General features: G+C 38.2%; 1 protein-coding gene across 2 annotated transcripts in view; it reads right to left on the minus strand.

The window, feature by feature from the left end:
• PROS1 (protein S) overlaps nt 1-18,663 on the minus strand; it is a 99,996-nt gene that overhangs the window by 58,143 nt on the left and 23,190 nt on the right. For both annotated transcript variants that reach the window (XM_072621665.1, XM_072621666.1), the window contains exons 3-4: nt 16,821-16,845; nt 12,090-12,176 (exon numbers count right to left, since the gene is read on the minus strand). In XM_072621665.1, coding sequence (XP_072477766.1) covers nt 12,090-12,176; nt 16,821-16,845 — 112 coding nt within the window. The remainder of the gene's footprint in view (nt 1-12,089; nt 12,177-16,820; nt 16,846-18,663) is intronic.

Genomic DNA, 18,663 nt, shown 5'->3' on the forward strand with positions numbered 1-18,663 from the left:
TGTCTGTCTCTGTGCTTCAAATGTGTTCCTTGTAAACAACGTTATAGAATTTGGGTTTTTCATTCTTTTTGAACTCTCCTTCCTTCTTATAAGTGAGTTCATGCCATTCACATTTATAGTTATGATAACTTTGTAGTTCCCTCCATCCTATTTTTCCCTTGGTTATCTTTTTCTCTCTCATACCTACCCTTTACCTTGTCCCTAATCACAAGTGTTTTACTTCTGACAACCACCGCTCCCAATACACCCTCCCTTCCATCAATCCCCTCAAACTCCTCTTATCTCTGGCCCTTTTTGACCTTCTTATATGGTAAGATAGATTTCTATATACAAATGTGTGTGTATGTTATTCCTTCTTTGTGTTAATTGCAATGAGAATAACATTCAAGCTTCGCTACTACCCTCAACCAATCTTCTCCTCCAAAGTAACAGTGTTTTCATACCTTTTTTTGTGTGAGATAATTTACCCGATTCTAGCTTCCTCTTTCCTTTTCTCTCAGTGAAATCTCTCTCACCCCTTAATTTTTCTCTCTTGGATGCCATTACATCATAGTCATCTCACAATTCCAATTCTGATTATGTATACTCCTTCTAATTGCCCTTATAGTGATAAAGTTCTTAAGTGTTAACAAATATCACCTTGCAATGTAGGAATATAAACAGTTTATCCTTACTGAATCTCTTATGTTTTCTCTTTCTTGTTTTTTTTTTTAACTTTTTATGTTTCTCTTGAGTCTCATATTTGAAGATCAATTTTTTTTATTCAGTTCTGATCTTTTAGTTAGGAATACTTCTAAGTCATCTATTTCACTATCTATTTTCCCCCTGAAGGATTATCTTCAGTTTTGCTGGGTATTTCTTGGTTGCAATCCTAACTCCTTTGCCTTCCAGAATATCATATTCTAAGCCCTCCAGTTTTATAATGTAGAAGTTGCTAAATTCTGTGTAATCCTTATTGTGATTCCATGATATTTTAATTGTTTATTTCTGGATGCTTGCAGTACTTTCTCCTTGACCTGGAGATCTAGACTTTGGCTCTGTATTCCTGGGAGTATTCATTTTGGGATTTCTTTCAAGTGGTGATCAGTGGATTCTTTCAATTTCTATTATGCCCTCTGGTTCTAGGATATCAGGGGAGTTTTCCTTAATAATTTCTTGAAAGATGTTGTCCAGGCTCTTATTTTTAATCTTGACTTTTAGGTAGTCCAATAATTCTCAAATTATCTCACCTAAATTTATTTTCCAGGTCAGTTTTTTCCAATGAGAAATTTCACATTTTCTTCTATTTTATTTTATTGTTTCTTGATGTCTCATGGACTTATTAGCTTCCACTTGCCCAATTCTAATTTTTAAGTAATTATTTTCTTCAGTGAACTATTTTACCTTTTTTCCATTTGACCAAATCTATTTTCAAAGGAGTTATTTTCTTTGGTGAATTTTTGTATGTCTTTTTCTAGTTTTTATGTTTCCTTTACCAAACTGTTGACTCTTTTTTTCATGATTCTCTTTCACTACTCTCATTTCTTTTCCCAATTTTTCTTTTGCTTCCCTAATTTGCTTTTTAAAATATATTTGAAGCTCTGACAGGAGTAATTTGGGGCATAAAACAAATTTGCATTTTCTTTGAGACTTCACATGTCTCACTGCTGACTTCACACTGCTGTCCCCCTCTGAGTCTTTGACTTGATCCTTCCTGTCACCATAGCAATTTTCAACGGTCAAGTTCTTTTTTTCACTCATTTTTCTGCCTGTTTTGTGACTTTGTATTTTTATGTGAGAGTTGGGATCTGCTCCTGCACTCTCCCAGGCTTCTGTGTTGGGACTCAAGGACTTGTTGCTGGCTTTCAATGGGCTAAGGTCTCCCTGCTGGCTTTTACGAGGACTGAAGCCTCTCTGCTGGCTGGCTGTAGGGCCAGCTGCTGGCTGACCCTGGAAGTGAGGGGGGGGTAGGTTGGGTTTCACACTTCTGGCCAGCTTGAGTCAGGGCATTGCTTGTGACTGGTGTTGTGGATGGGGCTCTATTGTGCTACTGGTATGGAACTACTGACTTGCCTCAGGGATTGCTGGATTACACAAGGGCAGGAACTTGTTGGTGGATTGCCCTGGGGCTCAGAAATGGCTGTAGGTACCCTGAGGTGCAGCCTGTCTGCTGTTTATTTACTGGGCTCCCCTCCCACTCCAATGAGATAGACTTTTCCTGCTATGCTGATAAGTTGCTTCCCCACTTCTAAATTTGTTCTGAGGCAGTTTTCAAGGTGGTTTGGAGGGGAATTTGAGATTCAAGGAGTTCCTTCCTCACTCTGCCATCTTGGCATCAGAAATCCCATCTTCTCTATTTTTTATGATGCCAATTTTAAATAAATTTTATTCTCCAGGACAAGAATTTCATTTCCACTTGTTTACAGTACTGATCAAGTGCAATGTTGTTCATTTCTCTCCCTCTGCACACATTCAAATATTCAGAATGTCCAGATTTAAACAGTAATTAAAATTTTATTTTTAAACCACTACCACCTTGGCTCCAAATTTGAGTCCTTCAATTTTTGAAAAGTTGTGTAGAATGTTCTTTCTTCTGGTGTGTTTAGTCCACTTCTTCAATTATTGGTCCAGAAGAAGCACCTCCAGATGGGACTACTCTACTGTCTGAGAACCCACCATGCCTCCTGGCATGCTCCTGCACTCTGGTACAGCTTAGTAATGATGGGGTTGCAGACCTTCTCCAATTCTTTCTTCTGATGCTCAAATTCTTCCTTATCAGCAGTCTAATTATTATCCAGTCAGTTGATTATTTCATTACATTTGTCAAGGATCATCTGTTCATCTTCATCACCAATTTTGCTTTGCAGTTTTTTAATCCTCTATGGTAGCCTTCATGTTGAAAGATAAGATTCAAGGGAATTCTTGGAAGACACCTTGCCTCTCTGCTTCTCATCTTCAATTTTGTATTTCTCAGTCTCTTGGACCATATACTCAAGGTCTTCTTTGCTCAGACATCCTTTGTCATTGGGAATGGTGATCGTATTCTCTTTGCTTGTGCTCTTATCCACAGCAGAAACACTAAGGATGCCATTTGCATCAATGTCAAATGTTACTTCAATATGAGCAACACTTCTGGGTGCTGGGGGATTCCTCTGAGCTTAGATTTGCCAAGTAGGTTGCTATCCTTTGTCATTGCTCTCTCACCTTGATAAACCTGAATGAGTACACCAGCCTGGTTGTCCAAATACGTGGGAAAGAGTCTGTGTCTGCTTGGTGGGAATGGTGGTATTATATTTGATCAGAACAGTCATAATTCCACCAGTAGTTTCAATTCCAAGGGAAAGAGGAGTGACATCCAACAGCAGCAAGTCCTACACATTCTCAGATTTATCTCCAGACAAAACGGCAGCCTGGACAGCTGCACCATAAGCAACAGTCTCATCAGGATTGATAGTCTTGTTGAGCTCCTTGCCATTGAAGAAGTCTTGCAGAAGCTTCTGGATTTGGGGAATTTGAGTAGAACCAACCACCAAGATGATGTCATGAATCTGTGATTTATTTAGCGTGGGATCTCTTAAGGGTTTTTTTCACAAGGTCCAGTGTTTCATGGAAGAGATCAACATTCAGCTGTTCAAAATGTGATTGATATGTGTGAGTTGATACCTTCATAGAGGGAGTCAATGGCAAACAACCCTCTTGTTCTCACTGATGCCCTTCTTGTGCTCTCCCTTGAACTCAGCAATGAAACAGTTGACCATGCGGTTGTAAAAGTCCTACCCATGCAAGTGGGTGTCCCCAGTTGTGGACCTGACCTCACAGATGCCATCTTCAATAGTAAGAATGGAGACATCAAAAGTACCATATCCAAGGCCAAAGATTAGCACATTTCTCTCAGCACCAACCTTTTTGTCCTAGCCATAAGCAATAGCAATAGCAGTGGGGTCATTGATTAACCTGAAACACAGTAAGACCAGCGATGCTTCCAGCATCTCTGATGACTTAATGTTGGGAATCATTGAAATAGGCTGGTACTATGACTATAGCATTTTTGACAGTCTTCCCAAGGTAAGCTTTAGCAATTTTTTCAACTTGGTCAAGACCATAGAAGAGACTTCTTCTAGATAGAAACTTTTGCCCTCCCCCTTTTATTCCATTTAGACCTTGGACCTGCCTAAATCATTCAGTACTGCAAAAAGTCAATGCTTCATGTCTGACTGTACCACTGCATCATGAAATCTATGACCAAACAGATATTTGGCATCAAAAACTGTTTTGGTGGGGTTCGTTACAACTTGACTCTTTGCAGCATCACTGACTAAACATTTTGTGTCAGTAAAAGCAACAGAGCTTGGGTTGGTCCTATTTCCTTGGTCATTAGCAATGATCTTCATTTTCCCATGTTGGAAGACTCCCACACAGGAATAAGTGGTGCCAAGATCAATGCCAACTGCAGGTCCCTTTGACATGGCTGCTAGGGAGTTGTGGATCAACAGCTGACCACAGTGGAGAAAGAAGGGTTGTTGCTGAGCTGAGCAGCAATCTTCTCTAATTTTACAAAGACTGGGTCTCCCCATCTACATCTAGCCCAGGCTGGGATGTAGGGGTTACTCATGGATCTGATCCTTCTATTGATCAATACTGGAGGTTTAACTTGCTCTATTTCTTCCCCCCACCCCCACCCCCCACCTCCTTGCCAAGGGATTGCCATATTGATACTGGATTTAGTTGGAACACCTAATCAACATAGCCAACTGTAGCTCAGAACTCCCATGCTCAAGAGATCTATTAGCCTCAGCCTTCCTGGCAACTGAGATTGTGATTATGCACCACAATGCTCAGTATGAAATCTCATTTTGAATAAGTGATTTGGGAATAGACTTATTTCATAAAACTAGATATTCCACAAAAATGGAAATCAGTTTCCTGCCTTATGAATTTTATTTGAAAAATAAAATCTGTTCCATTTAAATAATGATGAGAACATTTCTAAAAATGAACCAGTTGATTGGGGAGACAATATATAAAGAATGCTGAATTTGGAATCATATACACTGAAATCAAATCTTGGTTTTACTAGTTACTAACTTTGTGACTGAGCAAGTCGCTTCTCTCAGAGATACAACTTTCTCTTCTGTAAAATGAGAAGTACATGATTTCTAAACTCTTCTAACTCTATCATATCCTTCTAGCATATCTTTTGATCTCTTAAGGTACCTCCCAGAAACATAACCTATGACTGGGGTGGGGGAGGATGAATTAAAAGAATTGTCATACTGTGCCAGACCCATGTTGCATGCATGGGACAATGTGTCCAAGGAATGTCTTGTGGAAGAACATGGTTGTCTTCTTCAACATACTCCTCCAAATGCTAGTTTCTTAGTAATTTATTTGGAGTTACCATAGCAAGTTGAAAAGACTTTAAGCACAGGCTTGATGAAAGACTGTGTTATCTGTTGTTTGAGAACTTGTCAAGCTATGTTGGTAAGGCTCATTACAAAGCTAATCATACAATGATGAATTTTTCAACCATGGCAACTCTAATTCAAAGAGAGTTTGTGATCCATGCTGGCTAAGGGAATATCCACTAAGAAGTATGGAAGTAAAATTTTGAAGTAGGACTCCCCTATAGCTTCACTCTTTCAGGATTCAAGACTGTCCTATTATTCCAATAATCCAGAATCAGAGAGAAGAAGGAGGAGGAGGAGGAATAGGAGGTGGAGATAATAATACATAGCATTTAAACAAAGCTTTAAGACTTGTCAAGTGTTTTATAAATATCTCATTTTATCCTCACAACAACCCATGGAGGTAGTTGCTACTATTATTCCCATTTTACAGATGAAGAAAGTAAGACTGAGACTTAAGACTTGCCAGGATCACACAGAGAGTGTCTCCTGAGGTCATATTTGAACTAAGGCGTTACTAACTCCAGGTCCAGAACTCTATCCACTGTGCCATGTGGGAGAGAGAGAGAGAGAGAGAGAGAGAGAGAGAGAGAGAGAGAGAGAGAGAGAGAGAGAGAGAGGGGCAAGAGAAAGAGAAAGTTTCCAAGAGTTGAAGGAATATTTCATATCCCTTGAATAAAGTAAGTTCACTCTGTCCTTTTGGTGACCTCTCAAGGAACATAACATCCGCGAGTTGGCCATGTATTAATGTTCCGGGAACTAGCCACTCCCGGAACACATAGATAATACTTGGAAGATTTGGCTAATCCTCCAAGTATATGATTAATTAACTTATATCTTGTGGCCCCTGTATGATATCTCCTTGATGGACAAACATCTGTATTCCCATGGCCATGTGTCCGACCAGCTTGGAACAGTGTGCGGAGCCGTTGGCAAAAAGCCTTCTTTGTCTAGGTCCCTATAAACTCTCCTTGCTTAGTGTAAGTCCTCAGAATCTCACCCATGGAGAGGACGCTCTGCCTGGGACCACTTGCTCCCAATTCAGATCCTGAAAGCTGTATCCTGGGATTCCCCAGCTAAGAAAATTCAGGTGTTGGTGCTTCCCTGAATTGGTGATGTTTTTCCATTTCCTCTTATATTTATATTAATATTGCTATAATTATATTACTATTAGGCTATATTAATTATTTCTGCTACAGCTCTAAACTGTTCATGCATTTGCCTTTTCTATAAATCAATAAAATATCCAGCTTCTTCTTCTCAAATGTGTCTTATTGTAGGTGCAAATCTGAACCATAAATTTCCTTAATCACACAAGAGTATGAGAGAAAATAAGTTCAAGTGAGATAGTGAGCATTTAAGTGCTTACTATGTGCTGCCTACTGTACTAAGGTCTGGATAGACCTAGAGTTGAGAAGCATTTCAGAGGTCATCTAGTCCAACCTAAGAGAGACAGTGTGTAAAGCAGAACTGGATTCAAGTCAGAAGAACTTGGCAAGTTATTTAATATTTCTCTGACTTCTTACCTCATAAAATATGAGAATGGACTCAATGATCTCCAAGGTCCCTTCTAGCTTTACATCTATGAGCTTATGATCCTTTCCCAACACATATATCTCAGCCAGACTGAACTCATTAGATTTCTAGCCCACTGTTCTATCCAGAATCCTGATAACTGAATATTTCAGTCACACTTGCATACATTAAATTCTGACAACCTGTTCATCCTATCAACTTTTATCTTATACTGTACTTTGGCTTTGATAAGTAAAGACTCTTTCCTAAACACAAACCCTTGCTTGAATTTACATTTTATAGATGTCTTAAACTCAACATGTCCAAAGTCAAACTCACCTTCTCCCCTAAAATTTTCCCCTCCCCTACCTTCCTTATTACTGTAGAGGGCAACACCATTCTCCCAGTCCCACAGGCTTACAACCTAGGAGTCATCCTGGAGTCTTCACTATTTCTCATGCCACCCCACCCCATCCAATCATTAAACCACTTATGTTATTTTCCTAAAGACCCAATCCTACTATGTTACCCTATCACATCACACCACACCCCTACTCCATAAACTCCCAATTAATTCCCTGTTGCCTCCAGGATCAAATACGAAATACTCCGTTTGGTATTCAAAGACTTTCATAACATGGTCCCTTTCTACCTTTCCAATTTTTTTAACCTTGTTGCCACAATGCATTCTCTGATACCAGTCACCTTGTTGGTCTACAAATAAGACACTCCATTTCGCAGCTCCAGGTATTGTCTCTGGCTAGCCTCTATGCGTAGAATGCTCGCTCTCCTTTACTCTAGCAAATGATCTCAAGGCTTTCTTTCAGTTCCAATTAAAACCCCACCTTCTATAGGAACCCTTCCTCAACTCTCCTTAGACACAATTTCTGCCATTAAGGTAAGCTAGAATGTGATAAGTGGTAGAGGAGAGTTCCAGGGTAAAGTGCTACGAGAAATTTGAGGTAGGAGAAATAATTTTCAATTAGGAAAGTCAGGAAAAGAATCATGAGGGAGGTTTCATGGGTGTTGGGCCTAGAAAATACTTTCTCCTCCCTCCTTCCTTCTCTCATTTCAGACATAGGAAGTCACATAGACAAAATAGAACAGGGTGAGAACAGCTGATAGCGAATACTGAAACATGTAAAAGGGAAGTAGAATAAGATACAGCTTGATAAATTGGAATCCGACTATGGAGAGTTTTGAAAGCCAGGATAAGGGGTTGTTACCTTACTCAGTCATTAGTGGTGAGTCACTAGCAGTTTTTAACTGAAGAATGAGGTGATCAGCAAGGTACTTTAAGAAGATGTAATGTTAATGTAAGATTAATGGTAGGTGGGAGGAAGAGTTAAAGATCTTCCCTCTCCATTAATAGGCCTCAGATACCTTTTGTTAATTTCTAATGAGGTATTGGCTCTCTAGGGTCATGCCCTCCAGCTCTGAAAAGTGTATGTATGTATGTATCTGAGTGTATACACACACACACACACACACACACACACATACAGACAGACATATACGTGTGTGTATGCATATATGTATGTATGTATGAATGTATGTATGTATGTATAGTCTGAGGTGAGGTTTTACTTTGGGGCTTTGGAAGAAGGTTGGTATGCCAGATGAGACTCTGGGTAGATGCTAAGGGGACCCCTGGCTTTGAAACCCAGATATCTGTGCTTCTCTCTCTGGTAATGATGTATGTGTTGTCGATGGTCAGACTGTTGGAAGCCCTGTCTATTGGTCTTTCTGTTTGTAATTTCTGCTAGTAATTTCTGTCTGTATTTTCTCTGAAGTTCAGGGTGCTGGCTTTTTTTCCCTGAACTAAGTGAATGATACATGTGCTTGATTAAAGTATATTGTTGACCCCTCAAAAGTTGCTTTCCTTTTAGAAAAACAGATCTAAGAACCTATATGGCAGGTCCTTCTGGATATGCCAGGGTCCTTGCTGATACAGAAGATTACCCCAGCAGTAAAGGAGGAGAAAAGGCTGGAGTCAGAAAGTTCTGATTTAAAATCCAGCCTTAGATAATTACTAGCTGTCCTGACTCTGGAGAAGTCACTTAACCCCTATTTGCTTCTTATTAGTAAAATGGGGACACATTGTAGAAGGAAATGGCAAGCCACTCCAGTATGTTTGCCAAGAAAATCCCATGGACCAAGTCGATGGGCCACACAGACTCAGACATGACCAAATGACTAAACAACAACAACATTTCAGTAGTCTAGGTGACAAGAGAAGATAAGCTAAACTATTTAAGGTTGGTAGCTCTCAAACATAAAGATAACTAGCCCACAGTTGGCACCAGAAGACGTCTGATCTGATATTTGGTACATACCACTTTAAAGGAAGATGACAATTTCCACCTTTGTGGAGAGCAAGGAAAGAGCTGTGGCTGGTTGCTCATTCCTTCATTCCCCTATCCCCAAGAGGCATATTGATTAGAATAATATCTATCAACCACATCTCATACCGTAGTTTAGGGATATGAGGAAATCAGAATAAAAGCTTCCTTGGTCACTCTTAAGGGGAAGCTAACACTTGGCTTATTCTTACCAGTTAGCTAGTAAATATCTTTATCAGAGAAAGCAATAAGGAGAAATCAGAGAAGTTATACAGATTAAAACAGATGAATGAATGCAAAAGTAAATAAATGAGTTCTTTGGGAGTTCTCATCTAAGAACTAAAGCAGAGACAATAATCTCACTAAAGGATTCTGCTCTTTGTAGTCTCTGTGGTTGTAGGCACTAGAAGTCAAGAGACATGTTTCCCTCATATCTGCAACTCCAGGGAGATTTCCATCTTTTACCATTCAAAAGTTCACCTTTTCATATCTCAACCCATCTCTCTTGAACTACTCTTCGAAAGTATATCCATCTTACTCAATATCCTGGCTCAGAGGTCTCTGTATAGCATCATGAAACTGTCCTTTAGGGAACTGTCCAACTCCAGGGGAGAAGTATTATAATAATAACTGACACATAGTACTTTAAGGTTTGCAAAGCACTTTACAAAGATTATTTCATTTGAGTCTCATCAGAACCCTGTGAAGCAAATACATTTTAAAGATGGGCAAATTAAGATGAAAAGAAACTAAGTGACTTGCCAATAGCCACCACTAGTTAAGTCAAGAGCAAAATTTGAACTTGTCTGTTAAGTTTGTCTTAAACTCAACCACACTGTTTATCAAGTAGGATTATTATAGTGAGAATGTAAAGGAGATAGCTGATGGGTAATTTATTAAGAAGTCAGAATCCATAGGACTTGACAATTAATTGTATATAAGAAATGAAAGAAAGAAAAAAAAGCAGTCAAAACTCTGTAATAACAAACCTGGGTGATTGGAAAGGTATTGATCCTCTCAACAGAAATAGAAAAAAATGAAAAGCAAGAACATGTTTTAGAAGAAATATGAATTTATTTTCTTAGTATTGAGTTTAAAGTGCTCCAAGGATCATTAAGTAAAAATAGCCAGAATACAGCTGGAAACATGGTACTGGAGCTCAGGGAAGAGTTTGAGAGCAGAGATACAGATGTGAGAGCCATCTGTGCAGAAATGGCAATTGCAATTAGGGGAAAAATGTCAACAAAAGAAAGCACAGAGAAGTGAGCCAGCATCCCACTCTTTCTCTATATTCTGCAGCTGCTCCCTGCCTGGCATTACACTTTTACAATGTTATTTGTGATGTATTAACTTGCGATGAGGTTTCACTCTTTTTTTTTTCTTACATCAGGGTGAAACACAGAAGGATCATTACCTACTTAGTCTGAATCATTATGTTTCTCTTAATAAATATTTATGATCATTTTTTTAGCATTGTTGGCTGCTATATCACATTGTAAATTTGTAGTGAGCTTGAAGTTTGTAACTGCCTGAGGCCAGATCTGAATTCAAGAAGATGAGTTTTCCTCACTCTGGGCCTGATACTTTATCCACTGTGGCGTCCTGGTTCACATCTGGTGAGTTCTGAATGCCACATTTTAGGAAGCACATCAGTAAGGTGGATCATATTGAAACAGGGCAGTGACAAGGATGGTGAGAAAAATGGAAACTGTGCCTGAGAATCAATCAAAAAGAGGCAAGAAAGTAAAAAGTGGGAAACACATTGTGCAGATAGACTTTGAATGAAGGAGAGGGAAGAGTCGAGGCTAAATAGAAGATTGAGCCCCTGGGTAATTGGAAGGATGGTAGTGACCTCAATATAAATGGGAAAGTTAGGAAGAAGGGCAGCATTTAAGGGAAAGATTATGAGTTCTGTTTTAGATATCTTCAATTTGAGAATATCAGATAAGGAGCTGAATTCGATGATGCTTAAGCTGCCCCACACCATGTGTATTTATATAACATTCTACATACATTATCTCATTTGAGCCTTACCACATCCTTAACAAGTTATCACTACAGGTGTATTATATGGATTTTGCAGATGAGTGAAGTGAGATTGAGAGAGGGTAAATAATGTATAGACGGTTATACAGCAATCAAGCTCAGAGTTCGAACCTAAATCCTCATGATGCAAAGTCTAACATGCTATTATCTATGCACTCTCTCTCTCTCTCTCTCTCTCTCTCTCTCTCTCTCTCTCTATATATATATATATATATATATATATATATATATATATATATATATACACATATATACATATATATATATATACACATATTTACACCATTATATGGTAACAGTCAAAATAAAGCTACACAGAATAAAATCCTTGAATTGATTAAAAATCTTAGTAAATAACTGTTCAACTTAATATGAAAAATATCATCCAAAAAGCAAAGTTGCATGATTCATGGAGTTAACTGAAAAGTTGAAAATACACATTAGAATGTCCTCCTAGTTATACGTTGATCATGTATGTATGTCAGTATAACCAAGAGACTTGGCGCCTCTCATCAATACAACGATCCATGACACTGCCAAATAATCACAATGAAAAATTCTGTTCACCTCCAGAAAGAGCTGATGAATTCTGGGCGTGACTGAAGCATTTTTTTGCTTTCTTTGTTTTTCTTGCTTTTTCCTTTTTTGCAACAATGCTAATGTGGAAATTTTTTTAATATATAAAGACTGATTTGCTACTTTTTAAACAAATTGTTTTTATATTTCTGTGTATAAAATTTAACACCTAATACAGATTTACTACTTTAATGCTTGATATAAAATAAATACTGCAAACACTTACCAGTGACACAACTCCTCAGGTCTGTGTAGGCATTAGTTGATTGACGTGCAGCTACAAATGACCCAGCTCGGAAAGAACCAAGGCAACCTATAAAAACAGCAATTTGTTTACAATCTAAACACTTACTTGGCATGAACCCATGATGGAGATTGTGCCTAAGACAGAAGAGTATGCTCCCAGTAATTGTAAGCATTTAGTAATTAGATAATATTACCATGGATTTCCACCTACCTTCCAAAAATAAAGTATCTGGGGGAGAAATTAAAACATGGGAGAATTAATTAGGCATGACACCACACTTACTGATGAAAACTATTTGTACTCTTAACTACCTGAAACCTAACCTTGAATTCAAAAGTGAAAAAGACTTCTTAGGAGATTAGAGAATGGAGTTGCCTACAGCTTAGAAGCTAATGACTTAGAATTTTGTGTAATGTTAAGCTCATTCATTCAATAAGCCTGACTATCTAGTTATTCTTTAAAAGCTTATGTTCTTCCTATATTACACAATTAATAGGAAGCAGAGGGGGGGAGAAAACTGTTAAAAGTTGACAAACCGAGTAGTAAATATTAATGGGGGAGGGGGAGGACAATTAAAAAAAGGATAACTATAAAGCAATCAAGGGTTAATCAAAAATAGGATGACTATAATATTATTTGGGATTGATCAATGTAAGCGTTAAACCTTAACATCCTCAAATGTAATGACTACACTGCCACTTATTATTGTTACTGATGTTCATAACAATCACCCTAAACCATTCAGAAAATTTAAGCCATGTTTCAATATCTCTGTTTAAAGACAATAAAAAGTAAGTGATAAACATAAGAAAAATTTTCATCAAAAATGGTTGAAATTTTTTAAAAGTCTGGATGTTAACTTAAAACTATCTTTTTTGGGGGGGGAGAGGGAATACCTCATTCCCTAAAGATGCCAGATAAGTGAGTATTTATTGCAATTTGTATGTCTTTTAAGCCTATTTTCCTTTACAGTTTGAAACTCCAATTTAAAAGATGTAATATGCACATATACGCATACATGTGTGTACGTAAGCACATATATAGTAAAGATGTATATCATATGATGCATGTAAATATAAGTACCATGTGAATGCTATTTTGGACATGATGATTCTGAAATGTCTATGAGATTTCTACTTTGAAAAGTCAAAAAAGGGTTAGAAAGGTGATACTAAAGTCTAAGGGAAAGAATAGGGTTGGACGTATGGTAGGCATTGAATAATTAATCTCTAACTGATTCACTAAATACTCCTAGGTCAAGAATTATGTCTCCAAAGCAAAATTTTAAGATAAATCCAATTATGGGAGCTAGAGATTCTCCCTCTGAGTGGACCCCAGAACACACCAATTGGTCATAATTAGGTAAGCTATTAATAGGGGAAATGGGGTGGAAAATGATGAAACACTTCATTCAGTGGCCTCCCATTTAGCTAATTGTTCTTGCTAACTAGGTACTAAATTGAAGATGTTTCTCATCACCTAATTTTTAATAACTTCTAAATTTTGTTATCATGGAAACAAAATTCCTTTCCTCCAGTTACAAACTGGGAATTCCTTGTCTTGGGATTTAGTACCCTTCTAATGTTGGTGTAATGGTCATTTTAGTGGGGAAATCTTTCATATGCATTAACAGGCCTATGTGACCTGCCTGGGTCACATGTATCAGAGTCACATGAAGCCTGTGGTAGGAGAAGCTTGCTGAATGGGTGGAACAGGAAGAGGCAGAGTGAGAGCAGAGCTGAGAGGACATTAGCCTTGAGAGCAGTCAGAGCCAGGAAGGATACAGGCTGCTGGCTAGTGTAACTGAAAGAGCTTGTTTATGATTTGTTTAATGGAGCTGGTCTGTGGGAAGCCTAGCAGGGGGACGGCTTGGGGATGGCATTGTTCTCTGCATTGTTATTGTGTATAGATTTGTGTTACTATGATGGATTTGGCTTTCTGGTATCTGAATAAATGTTTTAGTTCTGTCTTCCATGTGGAGAGTCTGTGGTATTTTGCGATTCAGAACTGTGCTGGGATATTCATAGCTGCCATAGGCTCTGTGAATATCAAATTGGTGCTACAGTTGATATCTTGGAACAAAGTACCACTCAGTTTTCTCTATAAGAAAGAAAATGTGGCACCGTTTTTTTCTTTTGTGAACACGTCACAGGACTGACCTCACTTAGGTAGTAACAACTCTCTTGTCTGAACTGAATTTCTCACTACCCCAGCTTCACCTGTGTAGAAAACAAAAGCTTGTTCCCTTTTTTTTTTTTTATCATTTTTCCCTTTTTCTGCCTGCTAGAAACAGCATACCACTCCTCTTTTAGGTGTCATTCATTCTTAGTCAGTTTTTTGTTGTTGCTGCTGTTTTTTGGTGAGGCTAAGTGACTGGTCCAGGGTCACACAGTGTCAAGTGTCTGAGGTTAGATTTGAACTCAGGTCCTCCTGACTCTATGGCCAGCGTTCTGTCCACTGCACCACCTAGCAAATATTCATTAAGTACTTACTATATGCTAGGTACTGGGGATACATAGGAATGCAAAAGTAGCCCCTACCTTCATGAAGCTCATGTTCTAATGAAAGAGAACACATGCAAACTGTACAAACAGGAGATGTTTTAAAGGTTTTAATACTAACCACTATAAGGAAAAAGCCACAAGGGTATTTTAATGTTAAGGGTTTAAGTACATTAAGATAATGTTATTCTATCTTGAAGGCCAAACTTGAGAACTCCAAAAATCATTAGGGTTTCAGAGAGACCTGAAATTCTGAAAAAATTACTTTTAAATTGGAAAGCTCTATTGTAGAACAGGGGAATATGGCTTAATCAGTGAAAGGACTGCTATGGACTTGGTTTACTATAATCAGGTAGCCAGATTCCTCCTGAAAGGCAGGGAACTAGTTAAGAAAACTACTTAATGTACATGCATTGTTCATCCTTACCTACCAGAAATGCCCAGGCTTCCTCTACACTTAAAAAAAAAAATACCAGCATTTTCTTGACTCTGACATCCCTAGTAACTATTATTTGAAACTTTTCTCCCTTCTGCCACTAAGTTTTTAGAAAGAAAAGTCTACACTCACTGCTTTTCTTCCCTCACAATCATTATTTCACTACCACTTGTAATCCAGTTTACCATTCTCCTGATGTAGGAGAATCCAAAAGTATCCAAAAGATTGCAAATGATCTCTTAATCGAAAAATCTGATGATCCTTTCTCAGTCCTCAAGCTAAGTCTGTGCTGTCCTGATTGGCAAGGCACCTAGTGCAAAGGCACCATGGTCCACCCTATCTCACCAGCCAAAGACCCTAGACCATGCTTCTCATCTCATCCCACCGTCCCAGTCAGGCCATCATCTTGCCATCTGCATGGCCATTGTTCCCTCTAAACCAGAAGACTTCCTGAAATCATTCCCTGGGTGACTTAATCCACTCAGCATACCCTGGGGCCATACTGTTCTGATGGGTTAGTCAGCAAGTGTAACCACACATGACCCATGATATCCTGACAGCCCCAAATGCTAGATATTGCTTCATACACCATCCAATTACCATCCATTTTATCGCCAGCCTTACCATTTTCTGCACTCATACCCCCTGCCCTGTTTTCTACCTCTTGTTCTTTAAATTGTTAGCAAATCAATACTGACATTGCCTCTGGAAAGGGCATATCAGTTGACTCCCTTAAGGCTTCATGAACCATCCTTGTGATTTTCCAAACCAGAAGACTCTTCCTGGACCATCTCTCCTTAACATATGTTGTCTTCTCCTTCTAGAATGTAAGTTACCTCTTTTGAGGGCAGAAATGTTCTTCCTTTTGTATTTGTATCTGTAGTGCTAAGGCACAGTGCTTTGGAACATTGTAAATACTTAATAAATGCTTTTCATTCATTCCTTGAATTTTCTGAATCTTTTGAGACTGGACTACTCCCTTCTTCCTGGTTATCCCTCGGCTTCCTTGTCCTCCATGACAGCAGTTATTTCCTGGGTCTTCCTCTACTGCTCCTTCTCAGTCCTTTGCTGGTTCATCATTCACCTTTCATTTCATAGTTTTTATGTCACCCAAAGTTCTCTCTCTTTTGAGTCATCTACTCTTCTTTGTAAATATTCTGTCACTTGGTGTTATCATCAGCTCCCAGTCTCCATACAGTTGCCTGCCATATCAAATATCTAGCCCTAATCTCTCCTTAACCCCAGGTCCCATATTTCCAATCCTGCCGCACACTTCTACACATATGTCCTTCTCATACCTCAAACGCATTCCAAACCAAACTCATCATCTCCTCTAAATTCTTCTTCCAAACTTGCCTATTTCTGTTGAAGGCACCAGCATCCTCCCAGTCTCTTAAACTGAAACCTCAGAGTCACTTTTGACTCTTCCCTCTCTGTCACCCCCTTGCCCAATCATAGAGGCCCATATTTCATATTAGGTAAGAGTGGTCTATTACCATCTATCATATGTTATACAGTGAATACACATTCCTAAATTATTACAAGGAATGATAAGTACTGTGAAGAGACATAACACAAAAAGCCAAATTGCCACAGAGAAATTAAAATCCAAATATTTGTAACTATCTAACACAGATAAAGGACAGAAAACTGTAACAGTTTCTTCAGGTGATGAGATTATTAGAAAGAATAAATGAGAGGAAGCTTGAATTCAATGACCTCTAGGGTTCCATTTAATTCTAAACATTTTTGATTATGGTTTTTTGAACTTACCTAAGTATAACGGATAAAAATAGTTCTAGAAAAAAAGGAGAAAAGATATCTTAGTAAATTTAAATTATACCTCAGTGATAATTTTCATCTAATGTCTTCAAATTATAAAACAAAATATTGCATATTATTGATATTTTACATTGAAATATTACTATAAATTCATCATAATAAGTAGCCAGTAGTATATGATTAGTAACACAAAGTGATGGCAAATAAACTTGAAATAAATTATTAATCAATTACTTTAAAATCTATGCCCTCTTAACCTAAAAAAAGATTCTAACTAATACAAGAATAGTAATAGCTAGCATTTCCATAGAGCTTTAAGATTTGCCAAGTGCTTTTTGAATATCATCTCACTTGGTCCTCCCCTTTTATTTAGATCTAATCCATTCATCATCGTTGCTGATCAAAAGCCTACGGAGTGCATCGTATTTGCTATATCTTTCAAACCAACTGAGCTCAATAAATGTTGAACAGGAATCATGGAGTCCACATTAATTTAAGTATATAATAATTTATCATTTTATCTTCAGAAAGTCCCCAATTTGTATATAGTCTACGTTCCTTATCTGTAAGTCAGTTTTGAACTATAAAGGCATTTTCCCTTAGAAACAATGTAACATATAGTGGTGAGGTTCCCTTGGCAGTCTACAAAAGCCTATTTGGCCCATAATGCACCTGCATATGCCATTAAACCTTAACACCATGTGTTACAGTATTTCTATGGGATGCTACATTCTGAATTATATCTTGAGATATCAGGAATACTTCTCTCTCTTCTGTAGCCAAGCGATGGAAACTAAGACTCTCCCACATCCTTACCACTTTCGGTAGCTCTGGTGGATTGGAAAAGAGACACCAGAAGGGGAAGAGATAAAGGGCAGGTATGGGGCTTCTGAAACTAGGGAATCTGAGGCAGGGTCTCTAGGGTGAAGTTTAAGGCAAAAAAGACTAAGAGAGTGGCAAGAGGTGGTGAGTGGGTATATTGATGCTACGGGCCTGGGGGGGTTCTTAACATTTTGGGGATCATGGATTCCTTTAGCAGTATATTGAATAAGCTTTTGGATTTCTTCTCATAATAATGTTCTAAAATCCGTGAAAAAATAAAATTACAAAGGAGATTAACTATATAGAACTAAAGAAGCAATTTTTCTCATCCAGTTCATGGATCCCTGAAATCTATCCATGCAACCATTGGGGGTCTATAGACCTCAGGTTAAGGATCCCCTGGTTTGGGAGTAGGATGAACATTTTTAATATAGGGAGGGGCTAATAAGGGGGCCAAAACCATGAGAAATGAAATAGAAGGTTGGGATATAGGGAAGATATAGGAAGATAAGGGGGAGCAAAGAAAATAAGCACTATATAGTATCGACTATGTGCTGGGCACTGTGCTAAGCGCTTTTTACAAATATCTCATTTGATCTTCACAAAACCCTTTATGAGATTATTATCCCTGTTCTTTAATTGAGGAAACTAAGTCAAACAGAGGTTAAATGACTTGCTCAAGGTCACACAACTGGTATGGGTCTGAGGCTGATGAGGTCACATTTGAACTCAGCTCCAGGTCTAGCACTCCAGCAACTATGCCACCAGCTGCCTGGTAAGGTAAGGAAATTGCTGGCAACTCTTCATGTAAGGAGGGATTTGAGAACAACCCATTTCATTTTCCATTTCCTCTTGACATTAAATTTCAAATTAGGATAAATATAAACATGGTACAATGGAGAGTATACTAACTCTAAGTCAGAGGACCTGAATTCAGATTCCACCTATGAAGTTTGCTATTCCTGAGACCTTGGTTAACTATTTAACTTTCCCAGGCCTTAGTTTAATTTAT

The sequence above is a fragment of the Notamacropus eugenii genome, chromosome 6 (assembly GCF_028372415.1).
Source record: "Notamacropus eugenii isolate mMacEug1 chromosome 6, mMacEug1.pri_v2, whole genome shotgun sequence".
Taxonomy (NCBI): Eukaryota; Metazoa; Chordata; class Mammalia; order Diprotodontia; family Macropodidae; genus Notamacropus; species Notamacropus eugenii.